Here is a 14,623-nt window from a genome sequence, read left to right as displayed (position 1 = left end):
GGGTACAGCAATTCGATAATTTCTTTAGTTGCTCTCAATACTTATAATAATTAGAAGCTATTTGCGGATATTTCCTATTACGCACAAGAATAGTAATTTCAATCAATCTCGCCTGCCTCCAAATCGGACGACAACTCATCCGTGCCCTCTACCTTCAACTGATACGCCTGCAGTATGCTTACATAGGCACCGCATGTACCACTACCACCCGGCGGTGGATCCTGTTCATCGTTAGTGCGATTCCCCTCGTCATTAATCTCTTTCAGAACAGCAGCCTCTAACTCTTCCACGTTCGGTTTAACGTCCTCATCCCTTTCCTCGCTAATATCATCGGTCATATCGGCGGTAAACTGTTCCTCGCCCTCGGAAATGTCGTCCAGCCCGAAGTCTTCCTCCTCCGACACGGAGCTGTAATCGCACGCATCCAACGGTTCTTCCTTGATGTCGAGCGGTTCCATTTTTATCACCTCCGGCAGCGGTGTGTCCGCCGCTTCCGCTCTGGGCTGTTCCTCTCGTTCCATCTCGCTGTGGGTTCGTTTCAAAGGTCTTTCTTCGGTGCCACGAATCTCACGTTCATCTTCTTCCCCATTGATTGAAGTCATCGATACGTCGGAATCGGAGCTAATGTCACTTCCCTCGACCGCGTTGGCGGCCACGGGAGGTTCTTTGCTGGGAGACCTTCTTCTACTGTCGCTGCTACTGCTGCTGCTACTACTACTACTGCTATCCGACGACCGTGAACGGCGGTTGATCTGGTACTGTTTCGGCAGCCGGGCCGATTCGGGCAAAAAGACGGACGCATTCTTTTGCTCCCGTGTTCGCTTTGCTGCCGCTCCTTCCGCCTGCTGCTCACCGGTGCCCTCGAATTCCTCCAGCTCATCCTCTCCGCCCGGTTCCTGCTCACCGTTCGCTCCGGAAGATCCACCTCCAGCGGCGGCACCACCACCATCACCACCACCCCCACCCCCACCTCCTGGTCCACCGCGACCACCAGGTCCCCCGGCAGAGCGCGGCACCTTCTGACGCTTCAAACTCTGCGCAATCACTCTGCGCTGATGGTCGAGCTGGGGGAACAAATCCTTCGAGTTTTCCAGCGCCTGCTTCGCCGCGTTCATCTCCGCCTGCTGTATACTGTGCCCGTCGGCACACGCCAACCGCTTCCCGCGGAAGTACACCGCCACCGAGTAAACGCGCGTGTTCGTGGGCCCGGTACATTCGATCACCTTGTACACGGGAATGTCCGGTTCACCGCCATCCATTGTGCGCAGGGTTAGGCAGCACTGTTGCAGCTTCGACTTCGGGTCGTTCCAGTCCTGGTTCATGATAAAGTCCTGCAGTCTCGGGAACAGACACACGTGACAGAACATTTCGCAGTATTCGAGCCCTTTGTCGACGTACAGTGCGCCCAGGAACGCTTCCAGCAGATCGGCACGGTCTTTCGTCTTCAGGTCGGCCTTCGGGTTGGAGTAGACGGCGTACTGCGTCATGCCGAGATCGTCACAAACGACGGCCTGCGTACGATTGTTTACCAGCGAGCTGCGCAACAGCGACAAATGTCCCTCGTGATGCTCAGGGAAGTGCCGGTAGAGATACTCGCTGCAGATCAACTGCAGCACAGTGTCTCCCAGGAACTCGAGCCGCTGATTGGACCCGAGCGTTAGATTGGTGAACCCAATGGAACGATCGGTAAAAGCACGTGCCAGCAGACGAATGTGATTGAACTGTACACCGATGGAATCTTCAAAACGGGTGAGGGTTTTAAGCATCTCGAACGAATCGATATGATGCCGATCACCCAGCGGTTCCTGTTCCTGCAGCGGATGAGAAGGATAGTTCACCCATATGCCGCGCAGCGTGTCATCCTCCTGGAAGAGTGCGTACGCAAAGACACGATCTGCCACCTCGATACCTCCATCGAGCAGCAGAGCTCCCATTAACGCCTCGAAACAGTTGGCCAGTGCGTGCCTCAGCTCCAGCTCGTGACACAAATCCGACCCGTGCGCGTACAGCATAAACTCCTCCAGATGTAGCTTCTTCGCCAGCACGGCCAGATGTTGATTCTGCACAATTGCCGCCCTGTACGTCGCCAGCCCACCCTCCTCCAGGTCCGGAAACATGTGAAACAGATGAATCGAGGTAATGAACTCTACCACCGCATCGCCCAGAAACTCCAACCGCTCGTTGTGCGTAATGTTGCTGTCCGTTTCGTGCTCCTTCCCGAACCGCGACATAATGCTGATGAGCGTATTGATGCCCCGCTTGCGCGTGTTCATATAGTGTATCTTACGATCACCGTACTCCGGCTGTCGGATGCCACAGTTCGTTAGGCTGTTCCGTGCGTGGTCCGGATTCGTGCCAAAGTTCTCCTTGTACGACGGGTGCGTCAGCGCAAGCTGCAGCGTGTAACGGTTCGTGAACGTGTAGCCAATGTACCGCTCCAGCACATTCAACGACCGGTGGAACCGCAAATGCCCGGTCAGCACCGGTATCAGCATGGCGTGCTGCACCATATCGCACATAATGCCCGTGCGATGGAACGCTTTCGCACTGACCGCGATCGTTATGTTGCGCTTCATCCGTCCCTGCATGCGCATCTCCAGCAGACGGTTCTCTTTCGCCTCCAGCTTCCGCTTGTCCTCGAACGAGGGCTTCGACATGTTTGCGATCAAATGGCGGAACTTGATGTACTCACGCCACGCCTTCTGATACTCGGGATTGCCTGCGTAGCTGAGCTGCGGTGGCCGGATACCAAAGTGCACAATCACCGGATGAACTAACCCGTTCTCGTCGATTGCGTTCGCTTCTGGCACATCGCCCACATTGCGATCCAACTGATCGACCCGCACCGAGCACGGCTTCATGCCCGGATTCGACACCACCATGCCCTTCACGTAGTCCACATAGTCCTGCCACTCGTTCTGGCTCATGTCCATCATCTCCTTCAGCATGTCGGGCGGTACCAGTGGTCCCGAATTGTCCAGCAGATAGCGCAACACTTCACTCATCGCCAGCACCTCCTTCCCGTTGTCGGGCAGATCGCGCACAAACCGGGGCAGAAAGTGATAGCACGGGCAGGAGCTGTCCTCACCCGACTCAGACGGTTGCACCGTGAAGTCAACGAGCTCGAGCAGCTCCCGGAACAGGTAGCGATCGAACAGGTTCAGCTCGCGGATGGTAAAGTTTTCCGGCATTTGCTCCTCGATGTACAGGATCGTGTACTCGATGTTGAACCGGATGACTTTGCAGGTGGGTAGCTCGCCGATCGGTTCGTGTGCCAGCAGCGAGAAGCCCTCGAACAGGAACTCGTGCTGATCGTGCTTGATGATGGTGGGTGTTTTCGTGAGAAAGTTCGTTGGGGGAGAGATCGTAATGCTACAACCAGGGAGAATGGGAGGACAATTAAGAATGTGATCAAGTGGTCGGATGTAAAGCACCTTACCGGTAATGATACAGCTTATCGGCATTGTTGGAATTGGGAATGCACTTGGGGAAACCCTCTTCACCCGGATACTTCCCATGCCGGATGCCGGTCCGCCGCGATCGTGCCGAACATCGACACAACGGTCCATCGTTCATCTCCCCCGGATCATTGTACCACAGATCCACGTGCAGTCGCAGCGGATGCTTAATCTTAGCCGTCAGCTCCTCCATGCTGCACTCATCCTCAAACTCCATCTCCTCGTCGGACGACTCGGAGGAGGACGAACACTTGTCGTGCTTGTGGCGGCACATCTTCATCTTGCGCTTGCGTGGTGGCGGATTGTACGGCGTTTGAGTGGCACGGATGCGTTCCGCCCGCTTGATCAACTCCTCCTCGAACAGCGTGCAAAGGGCGTCGAGTCGGGCCGTCGATTCGACCACCTTGTCCGAGACGCGCTTGTAGTACAGCTCGGCCGGAGAGGAACGTACCCAAAGTGTGCGATCCTCATCGTTGGCCATTTCGGCCAGCTTGCGCGCGATGTCCTCAGACGTTTCGCAGTAGTTGCGGCACCATTTTGATAGGATTTCAGCCCTCTCCGTGTCCTGCGTAAAAGAAAGGGAGCGTCATAATGGTGCTTGAAATCGAATGAATGCGAATGGCTTACCACTTTAAAACGAGAATGTCTCGAACTGGCACGCTCCGACGATGAAGAATTGCTGTCCGAATCACGCCGGCAGGAAGCGGAACGATCCGTTCGAGGCGGTCGGCCCAACCGGTCCGTGTTGCTGGGCACAGAGTGTGATCTTCCCGACGGTGCGTATCTGGATGGTGCGGAAGGGCGCGTGTACGAGGCAGTTTTTTGTCCTGCCGAAGAATACGAATGGCCGGGATGTTTGTACCCAGTCCCACCGGAAGTGTTCGATGGAACGGGATTATTGCTCGGTGATCCGTAGCGTCTGCCCTGCGGGGGGTATTGTGACCCACCCGTGCCTTTGTACGGTGGTGGATGGCGCTTGTACGCGTGTTGCTGCGAGGAGGAATGATACGAGCTAGTGTTTGGGGAGTGGCTCCTCTCCGGCCGTTCCCGGGCGTAGTACGGTGCTGGTGGAGGTGGTCGCGTCATGGCAGGCGGAAGACTCGGCGGTGGAAAGTTAAAGTTTGGCATGGTGAATCCAGCGTTACTGTGGCCACTTGCGATTTCCCCGGGCGGAGGAATACCAGTGTGGCCGCCCCGGGGCAGATAATGGTTCTGTCGCTGCTGCGGTGGTGGTGGCGGTGCTGAATAGTTCGGCGGTCTTTGGTGGTTCATTGTTGATGTGGTATAGGAACGTTGAGAAATGAAATTCCACTATTTTGCTACTTAAACACTTAAAGCAAATCTGTAGCACTTAAACTGTACCACTTTTATCCCAAAAAACGCGAGTTTTCTTAATTTTTTGCAAAAACACGGAGCCAGCCGAAGCATGCCGGCGCTGCGCAGCAATGTAAACAAACCCCGGTGAAAAGGCTTCCCCACACAAACCCAACATCCGTCACAATTTGACAGCTCGGTCGGGCGCGTTTATACCGGCCCGACTTCAGCACTTGAAATTGCAAAACAAAGTCCAGAAGTTGCGCACGTTATCGACCGTGCAATTGTGCTACTAATTGCGGTGAAAATACATCACCCTACCGAACGGTCGCAACAGCAACAGCCGGAAAATGGTTCTTCCGTACAATCTGCGTGCGCTTGGCAAACGGCTACTGCTGAACAAATGGTAACGTAACCGACAACACCGTCCGTCCCCACAGTCGGTGTGTGTGTGTGTGTGGGGCAGGGGAATTCCAAACTCACTTCACCTGGGCTGCATGATGCGATAATGTTTTCTGCTTCCTTTTTTTCCCCCGCACAGCATCGCTTCACAGTGGCGAACGTTTGCGAGCGAAACGGCGGGCGGCCGGGCAAGCGACCCGGCCGGCACGACGGTGAACGTGCCGTCGAAAGACATCGTCACGCCACTCCCGCCCCTATCGCAGCCCATTCCCGACCTGCCACCGGTACAGTACGCCCGGCCGGGTGATCAGAAGAACGTAACGCAAGTCACACGGCTCAGCAATGGGCTGCGCGTGGCGTCGGAGAACCGCTTCGGACAGTTTTGCACCGTCGGTGTGGTGATTGACTCGGGGCCGCGGTACGAGCTCGCCTTCCCGAGCGGCATTTCCCACTTCCTGGAGAAGCTCGCCTTTCAGTCAACCTCCGAGTACGGGGAGCGTGATGTAATCTTCCGGGAGCTTGAACGGCACGGCGGCATTTGCGACTGCCAGAGCACGCGCGATACGTTCGTGTACGCGGCCAGCGCGGACAGCCGGGGGCTGGAGTCGGTGACGCGCATCCTGTCCGAGGTGGTGCTGCGGCCGCAGCTCTCGATGGATGAGGTGGAGCTGGCCCGGCAGGCGGTACAGTTCGATCTGGAGACGCTCGGAATGCGCCCGGAACAGGAACCGATCGTGATGGATATGGTGCACGCGGCCGCTTACCGCGATAATACGCTCGGCTTTCCCAAGCTGTGCCCTTCCGACAACGTGCCCAAGATTGATCGTGATACGCTGCTGTCGTACTTGCGACTCCATCACACCCCGGAGCGGATGGTGCTGGCCGGCGTCGGTGTGCCGCACGATGAGCTTGTCCGGCTGGCTGAGCGTTACTTCGTGCAGGGGTCGGCCACGTGGGAAAATGAAAAGAGCCGTTCGTCCAACCCGAAGAGCGTGGACACATCCATCGCGCAGTATACCGGCGGATCGAAGCTGGAAGAATGTGCCATCCCGGTGTACGCGGCGGTAGGACTGCCCGAGTTGGCACACGTCGTGATTGGGCTGAAGGGTTGCTCGCATCAGGACAAAGATTTCATTGCCGCCTGCGTGCTGAACATGATGATGGGAGGCGGCGGTTCGTTCTCGGCCGGTGGTCCCGGCAAGGGCATGTACACGCGGCTCTACACGAACGTGCTGAACCGGTACCACTGGATGTACAGTGCGACCGCGTACAACCACGCTTACGGTGACACGGGACTGTTCTGCATCCACGCGACCGCACCGCCGACGCACGTGCGCAGCCTGGTGGAGGTCATTACCCGCGAACTGTTCACGATGCAGTCCCGGCCTGGCGATCAGGAGCTGCGGCGTGCGAAAACGCAACTGCAGTCGATGCTGCTGATGAACCTGGAGGCGCGACCGGTCGTGTTTGAGGATATTGGCCGGCAGGTACTAGCGACCGGAGAGCGTCGTCGACCGGAACATTTCATACAGGAAATTGGTAAGCAGCAAACCCCAAGTTTTTACCCTATGAACAGGATACCTAACTGTGTGTTGTTCTTTGCAGAGAAAATCACCGCAGAAGACGTACAGAACGTTGCGCGCAAGATGCTTTCCTCTGCACCGGCACTGGCCGCCCGCGGTGAGATTAAGGGCATTCCGGAGGTGAAGGACATCCATTCGGCACTGGCAAACGAGGGACGGTTTCCGGGCAATCGGCGGTTGACGCTGTTTCGATAGATAGCCTTCTCCAAGCGACATCTCTCCATCATCGTTTAGGCAAATCTTAGACTCACCACCAAACTGCAACTTTCTGTATTTTCCAGCCTTTATGATTTTAGCTAGAGTTTGCGATGCGTTTTTTCGGTTGAAACAACAGATTCAGAATCAAGATTTGAAAATATACCGTATCCTTACAGACAGCGACACTGAGGAAGTGTGCGTTTGTATGGGTCATGTCGTGATAATCTAATGTCTGTGTGTTTGTTTTTTTTCTCGTAAAGCAAAGAAGAAATGATCTATTTTTGGAATTTGTGTCTATTTTGTCGCGTCCCTTCGTTCCGCTCAACTTACACACACACTGCAAGAAAACGGAGCACAACTTTGTATCGTTTGTTTTATCATTAGCTTATCATTTTCACTACTAGCTCCCTTGACCGAGTCTCCGTTTGCGTCCCCTAATCATTGAATTCGATACCGTTCACGCAATGGGATGTTGGATAAGTCTTTTTTTGTTTGTTCTTCCCTGCACACAATTCTAACCGGTCAAACACATACGACACGATCCCGAAGCTCGTCTTGGCCTCAAGAATAATTTAATGAATTAAACCCCTCGCCACACATTCCCGATGATGATTGAAAATGGTTCCGCGGTTTGGCTTGTGAATAGAGAAGAACCCCTTTTTTCACTCCAAACACTCCCGCAATGATTGGATGCAGTCTAGTTTCGACAATTAAATGGATTCAATGGAGAAATAAAACAAATCACTTAAAACGTTTAAACCCACGTGACACCAACAAGCAGCTTAGAAGGGGTACGTAAATGCAACTAAAGTAAACTATTCTAATGTGCCCCGGGAGCTGTCTTACCTACATTGCAATTCGATTCGAATTCTAGCTCCGTATTGCTCTCCTTCCCGACCGTTCTCGTGACATATTAACGAACGATTCTTCAACATCGAAACCAATGTTGTTTAAACCTGGCTGCAAAATCAAACTCTGCTCTTCAACGATCGGGTGGTGCGCAGTATTTGCTGTGAACTCTTGTGCAACCTCTTGGCATGAGGTGGGGGGGGGGCAGGAGATGTTTTGAATGGTCGTCGATCCATCCTGCCTCCCCAATTGCCGCCATATCTTATTTACCCGCAACGGCAAGCGCATTAAGTAATAATGTCCGTCTTTCCACGCGTTTCACCAAACAGAAACGAGCAAACGCGATCGACTAGGTACGCCAGCACCATATCCGCTATCAGCACGCCAACGAGTATCCGCCGGAACTGGAAGAAAAAAGACGACAATCAGTTAAAAATGCAGTCCCAAAAAGAATTACACGGTTTTCCAGCGATTCAATTTCCAATGTGTACAACATTTTTCATTGATTGCAAGATGTTTTTCAACAGATGTCAAATGTTGTATTTTTGGGATTTTCAACACGCCAGCAAGCAGGATTGAATTTGACAGTTGAGTACACCGATTTGAGAGCTGTTGAAAAACATCTTGCAGGTGATGCATAATGATGTGCACATTCGAAAGCTTGGCTTGGAAAGCCCTGTACTGCAGGGGTTAAAAGCACTCACATCGGCATCAAAGTCAATCACTTCAAACATCTCGAGCAGATCGGGCACAATGCCCAACGCCAGGCAGAACACGATTGCGCTCGAGCTAAAGATCGCGTACGACAGCAAACGATTCTCGCGCAAGCTCTCCATAAACGGATGGCCCTTGTAGTTGACCGCTACGGTAGCGATCTGCATCGCGATGCCGATAATGTACACCGTGCTGTTGACGATGTTCGGCTCAAACTCTTGCTTCTCGTCCGGTGCTAGGTCCACGTTTAGCTTCACCTTTCCTTCCCTGTGGAGAGAACAATACATAAATCATTAATTAGAATCTGTAAAGGACATCTATTGCACAGAAACTTACCGTGGAGGTGTTCGCGCATTGGCTTCGTGCACCATGTAGATCAAGGCAGAGAAGTGGACCGCAAACTGGGCCAGAATCGTCGTCACCGAGTACAGATTGAAGATGTTTGGCAGGGGCGCTTGTTTCGACAGCACCTTCAGCGGCTTTGACCGGGTGATGAACAGAAAACAGGCCGCCGTCAGCAGGCCGTGCAGGGTGAGCTGAGCGTCGCTATGCTTCACACCGTCGATGTACAGCACCGACTGGCAGTAGGCGGAGATGAGCGCGTTCAGTGCAAGGATTTTGAACATCTGCAACGTCGTCACCAACGTGCATCGTCCCTGCTTGATGATGTGACACACTGGAAGGGAGTAATTTTTGTATTAAAAAAAAAAACGCACATTTTTGCCATGCCATTCTACTACCATCCGCACTTACCGCAATTGATCGATGTCAGCCTGCTCGTGAACGGTGCCGCAATACTCGCATCGCCCAGCTTCACTATCTGCACCTGCTCCTCGTCCATCTCCTTCAGCGCCTTCTGCAGCCGTTCCTGCGCCGCGCTCTGATTTTCCCGCGCACGCATTATCGCCCGTTCGCGCGGTGTTAGCTGCCGCCGATTATTGCTACCATCCTCGATCGCTCCCGCATTCGGCCCGCTCGCTTTCAGTGCCTTCTTTTTCTCTTCCTTCTCCTCCTGCTGCTCGCGCTGCTGCTTGCGCTCCGAGCGCGAGGGCATGTGGCTCAACAGGGACACGCCGACGTGCGCGTGCTTGAGCGCTCCCACATCGTTCGTTCCGTCGCCACACATGAGCGTATAGTAGCCTAGCTTTTTCAGCGTCGTTAGCACGTACTCTTTCTGCTTCGGGGCAAAGCGCGCAAACACCGTCGCGTACGGTATGAGCTGCTGCAGGTACGCGTGACGTTCGCGACCGAGATACTGCAGCCCTTCGCCGGTTATGCAAAAGTCGTACTCTTTGTACAGCTCCTTAACCGTTCGTGAATCTAGCGGCAGTCGTAGCTCCCGGTTGATTGACTCCCAGTGCCATTCGCCCGCGCCCGTCGTGCTTCCGTTAAGCTCTTCCGGTGGCGTAAGAATGACGATCGTTCTCCGGCTGAATCGAAGCTCCTTCGCGACGTGACACGCCGTCAGCGGATTGTCCCCCGTGATCATCATCACCTTGTGCGACGCTTGTATGATTTCCTTGATCGCGTACTTCGAGTCCGGCTTCAGCGGGCAGGAGATGATGATGAATCCTGCAAACTCAAGATCACGCTCCACATCATCGCGCTTCAGCTCCCGCACGGTGTTGTTGTCCAGCGTGCCGAAGCTCTTGTAGCCGAGCGCAAGCACGCGGGCACCACGGCGCGAATACTCCAGATACGTACGCTCGTAATGCTCGGGGACGGTCTTTAGCATCTTCACGATCACTTCCGGCGCTCCCTTTACCGTGCCGATGTAGCACGTTTCGTTCGAGAACGGCATCAGATAGCCGGCCAGCACCGACATACGCTTCAGGGAGGAGGAAAAGTGAAACCGATGGTAGATTCGTAGCGCTTTGAACTTGCCACGCTTTGGCACGCACGAGTCGCCCTTCGTAAGGTTCCAATCGATCGCCGTCAGCGTGGCTTTCTCAAGCGGATCACCCACCAGGCCTTCGTCGAGCTGTACGAGCGAATGGCAAGATCCGAGCACGTGGGCCGTCGCTTCCGGAATCTCACCGATCGGTACGATCGAGGTGTCCTGCTTGAGACCGGCAACACCTTCCACCAGCAGGTTGTCGCTCGTCAACGTTCCCGTCTTGTCGAAGCAGCAAATCTGCACCTTGCCGGCAAACGGCATGCGGAACGGCTCCGTACAGTACACGTACACCTTGGACAGCTGTAGCAGGGACGTGTTGACCGCTAGCGACAGTTCAATCGGTAGATCCGGTGGAATGATCGACGTAAGGATGAGCGTACACTCCAGGAACAGCTTGTACCGGTTGCGCTCCGGATCCTCCGTCCCCTTGATCCATACGTACGTGGCGGCGGCAACCGCAAACACGAGCAGGAACAGAATGAACGCGAACGTTTCGAGATTGTTCTCGGTGACGCGCTTCACACCGAACAGAATCGTGCGCAGCAGCTTGCCCTGGGATGTGTTGAAACCCGTGCGCAGCACGTACCCGATGCACCCATTGTCCGGCGAGCGCATCGCACCCTTGCTCGGGGCGGAATGTTGTACGACCTTCGTACCGCGGAACAGCACGTGCAGCTTGCCGTCCGCCTCGATGTCGAGCACCTTATCGTGCTCGTCCGTGTTGTTCTCGAGCGATTCCTTCATCTGCGGCACCGACTCGCCGGTAAGCATGCTTTCGTCCACGATGCACGAGCCGCGTATGAGCAGCAGATCGCACGGTACAATGTTTTCGTCCTGCGAGCGCGTTACCGACACGAGATCGCCCGGCACCAGCTTGGCGGAGCTGATCGGACGCCAGCGCCGGTTGCGGAACACGTTGATCTGGTACGGTTTGTTGCCCATCTTGCGGATCTCCGACAGGCTGCGGAGCTGCTGCTGCACCAGCACACACTCGAAGATGACGAGCATGCAGAGGGTGAACAGCGAGTAGTACATGTACTCGTCCAGGCACCACAGCAGCACGGAGAATATCTGAAACACGAAGAACGGTGCCGTGGCACGCTCCTTGAACAGTTCGAGAAATTCCGGCACCACCATCTCCATCTCGTTGTCGCCGTAGGTGGCTTGCGCGAGCGTTACGTCCGCATCGTCCAGGTGGCCCTTCGACTCGAAGTACTCCTCGTACGTCTTGTGGATGGGAAACTCGACGCTCCGGAACTGGGCCTTGTTCGGGTCCCAGATGTATTTGGTTTTTTGAAACAAAAACCAGTACGTGAGTTCGCCGTCCAGCTTCGCATCTCCTTCCGCCTTCGTCTGGCGAATGCGCACCAACTCCGAGGAGCCATTGTTTTCGGTCGGCACAACCTTCACGACCGCTCCGGCACACGGCACTTTCGTTCGGCGGCAGTTGAGGAATGTTTGCACGTGCACGCTCCAGAAGCAGCACAGACACACGAAGATCTGCGTGAAGCCAATGCCGGCAAGAAACAGCAGCCCGGCATCCTGGTACTCCTCGATTCCGTAAACAAACACCCACAGGTACAGCCAGAGTGCGTACACGACCATGAACGGCATCACGGCACCGCTCAGCACCACCGGCAGCGGGATGTGTATCGTTGCATACTGGACCAGCTCATCCAGCGAGCCGCTGTCGGCTGTTAGACGCTTCGTTCCGGTACCCATGGTGGACGTGACGTGGTCCTTCCGTGGGTTTTGGCAGGTGAGATTTCCTTCAGATGGTGCGGACACCTTCGCCTTAAGAAACTAGCCCCGTCCGCCAACCGGTGCTAACACGGTGGGTTTGAGGGGAAATGAATACTTTTGTCACAACCTCGACGTTTTGAAGGATTTGCTCCGACGGTGGGGAGTCGAAATCACACACGCACGCACATACGATAAAAAAAACCCTAAAACCGAACCATCGCTGTACGCCGGACTCCCGGGAGAATCGCTGCTGCTGCCAACTACCCGACACGTGATTGCCCGGCCGGGAAACGGGTGTGCAGTCCTGTGCGGATTGAAACGACGAACACAACAGTAGTGCCAGCTGCCAGACACAAACGAAAATGCACGGCGGTAAGCTTTTCCGATGGTAAATACCGGAAAGCACGGATTTTTCACCGAGAAGAAATCGTCGTGGCAGTAAACTCGTCACAAGTTTTCTTTTTGTTGCTTTTCTTCCTTTGACAGTTGGTGATGTTAATGTGCAGTTACACGGTGCCATGAATTTGACAGTTGTAGAAGCGCTCATTTATGAAAATGTGAAAGAATTCGTAATTTAATGAATACTTAAAGCAAGGATTTATCATATTTCGACAAAAGAGCTAAATTTTTCAATTTTTTCAGGAAAAAGAATTGCACACATTTCCACAACATTATCCACTTCCCGCCAATGCACGTGTAGACACCGCTGCATGATTGACGTTTGGAGTTGTTTTCTTCTCTACGACATAAACAAACCACAGCAAAAAAACCGTGCGTGCGTTCGTTTTGTACGCTCGCCGGTTAAATGTTGCTAATAATTTAGTGCAATAAAAGAAAACAGGTGGTATCGAGCTTGCGGAAAACTGGCCGGAGTATTCTACCAATCGGAAATGGATAAATCGGCACCCGAATCTCCGCTGAAGATGCTGCTCAGCTCGGCACCACGCCAGGCTGGCACATCAATCGGGCAGACAGTGAAAGTAAGTGGCATGTTCTGAGTGAAAAACACTCCAAAATTGAATGGTTTTTCCTTCGAGCATTTATAATCTGCATCTGTCGTTTAATTTGCAGCAACCTCCACAAGCGGGCATACAGATGCAAACTCCCGTACCCACTGGACCGCAGGAAGCAATCAACTCGGTGCTTGTAAGGTAATATTTCTGGTTACTTTGCTGAAGTACTAATAGTTATAAAATCGTTTTACACTGTTTTGTGAGCATTTTTAAGATATTTCTAACATCTTCAATCACAAAACCATGTGTTAAACACATAACTCTAACCATTTCCCATGAACAGCAGCCATAATGCTTCCTTTTCTATGGATCCCTTTCCAATTTATCTCCGTTTTGCAATACCTTCACTACACGTAAACTCCTCTCCAAATAAACCTGATATGATATTAAAATCCCACCCCACCCCTAAACAGAAACTGTGTCGCGACGGTCAGTGTGGGCTGCGAGCTAAACCTAAAAACGATCAATTTCCGCACGCGCAACTCGGAGTACAACCCGTCCCGATTTCACGGTGTCGTCATGCGGATACGGGACCCACGCTGCACCGCACTGGTGTTCCGCTCCGGCAAAGTCATCTGCACCGGGGCGAAGAACGAGCAGCAGGCTCATCTCGGGCTGCGCAAGTTTGTCCGCATCATCCAGAAGCTCGGGTTCGACGTCAAATTCCTAGACTTTAAGGTACAGAATCTGGTAGCGACGGCGGACCTGCGATTTCCCATCCGGCTGGAAAACCTTAACCAGGTGCACGGGCAGTTCAGCTCGTACGAGCCGGAACTGTTCCCTGGGCTTATCTATCGGATGGTGAAACCGCGCGTCGTGCTGTTAATATTCGTGAATGGCAAGATCGTTTTTACCGGTGCTAAAAATCAGCGAGAGATTCACGAAAGCTTAGAAAACATTTACCCAATCTTGCAAAGCTTCCGCAAGAACTAGATTTCCCCCCGTCAACCACAGGCAGGTGTGCATTTTGTTGTTTTGAGCTTCTCACAGAGCCACAGTTAGGGAAGGAAACGCATTTGGTGCACTTTTTAATTTTGAACTATTTGCTAATAAGTTAAACTCAATTGTAACGTTTTTTTGATTGCATATACATATTAAAATAAAATATACTCTTATTTAACGTCGTAATGCACCATGGTCGAAGGACCAACACTGTAAAAAAGCCGAAAATAATTAGTAATTCATCCCTCATTGAAGCATTTCCTCTGATAATAATAACCCATAAATAAGCGAATAAGTGGTTCTAATAAGTTGTGAGCTTTTCGTAACGACAAATCAATTCATTCCGACCCCCAAGTCCCGTCGCAAAAACAGAAACCCCAGCACTGGTGGAAAGCAACCCTCGGAAATCAATTCCATTTTGGCGACGCGCGGAAGTTGAATGAATTCGTTATGTCCCCCATCGTTTTGCGTGTACGTGTCCCTTATGTGTGCGAGTGCACATGTGTGTGT

General features: G+C 53.2%; 4 protein-coding genes across 4 annotated transcripts; 2 read left to right on the top strand and 2 right to left on the bottom strand.

Moving 5' to 3' along the window:
* Positions 1–3: 3 nt before the first annotated feature.
* LOC120959825 (ribonuclease 3) lies at positions 4–4,898 on the bottom strand. Its single transcript, XM_040383501.2, has 3 exons — positions 4,086–4,898; positions 3,440–4,023; positions 4–3,372 (listed from the first exon to the last, which is right to left on the bottom strand). Exons 1-3 carry the CDS (start codon positions 4,728–4,730, stop codon positions 99–101), a joined length of 4,503 nt encoding a protein of 1,500 aa, XP_040239435.2. The 5' UTR covers positions 4,731–4,898; the 3' UTR covers positions 4–98.
* Positions 4,899–5,014: 116 nt separating this feature from the next.
* Positions 5,015–7,184, top strand: LOC120959827 (mitochondrial-processing peptidase subunit alpha). The gene is made up of 3 exons (XM_040383503.2): positions 5,015–5,178; positions 5,314–6,713; positions 6,780–7,184. The coding sequence occupies exons 1-3, from the start codon at positions 5,123–5,125 to the stop codon at positions 6,950–6,952; spliced, it is 1,629 nt and encodes a 542-aa protein (XP_040239437.1). The 5' UTR covers positions 5,015–5,122; the 3' UTR covers positions 6,953–7,184.
* A 47-nt stretch (positions 7,185–7,231) lies between these two features.
* LOC120959826 (endoplasmic reticulum transmembrane helix translocase) lies at positions 7,232–12,640 on the bottom strand. Its single transcript, XM_040383502.2, has 4 exons — positions 9,272–12,640; positions 8,855–9,194; positions 8,509–8,785; positions 7,232–8,208 (listed from the first exon to the last, which is right to left on the bottom strand). Exons 1-4 carry the CDS (start codon positions 12,135–12,137, stop codon positions 8,092–8,094), a joined length of 3,600 nt encoding a protein of 1,199 aa, XP_040239436.2. The 5' UTR covers positions 12,138–12,640; the 3' UTR covers positions 7,232–8,091.
* A 252-nt stretch (positions 12,641–12,892) lies between these two features.
* LOC120959829 (TBP-related factor) lies at positions 12,893–14,291 on the top strand. Its single transcript, XM_040383504.2, has 3 exons — positions 12,893–13,138; positions 13,230–13,309; positions 13,585–14,291. The coding sequence occupies exons 1-3, from the start codon at positions 13,049–13,051 to the stop codon at positions 14,102–14,104; spliced, it is 690 nt and encodes a 229-aa protein (XP_040239438.1). The 5' UTR covers positions 12,893–13,048; the 3' UTR covers positions 14,105–14,291.
* The last annotated feature ends 332 nt before the right edge of the window (positions 14,292–14,623 follow it).

The sequence above is a fragment of the Anopheles coluzzii genome, chromosome 3 (assembly GCF_943734685.1).
Source record: "Anopheles coluzzii chromosome 3, AcolN3, whole genome shotgun sequence".
NCBI lineage: Eukaryota > Metazoa > Arthropoda > Insecta > Diptera > Culicidae > Anopheles > Anopheles coluzzii.
Note: the sequence above shows the minus strand (reverse complement) of the source record. Positions and strands in the feature narration are given on the sequence as shown.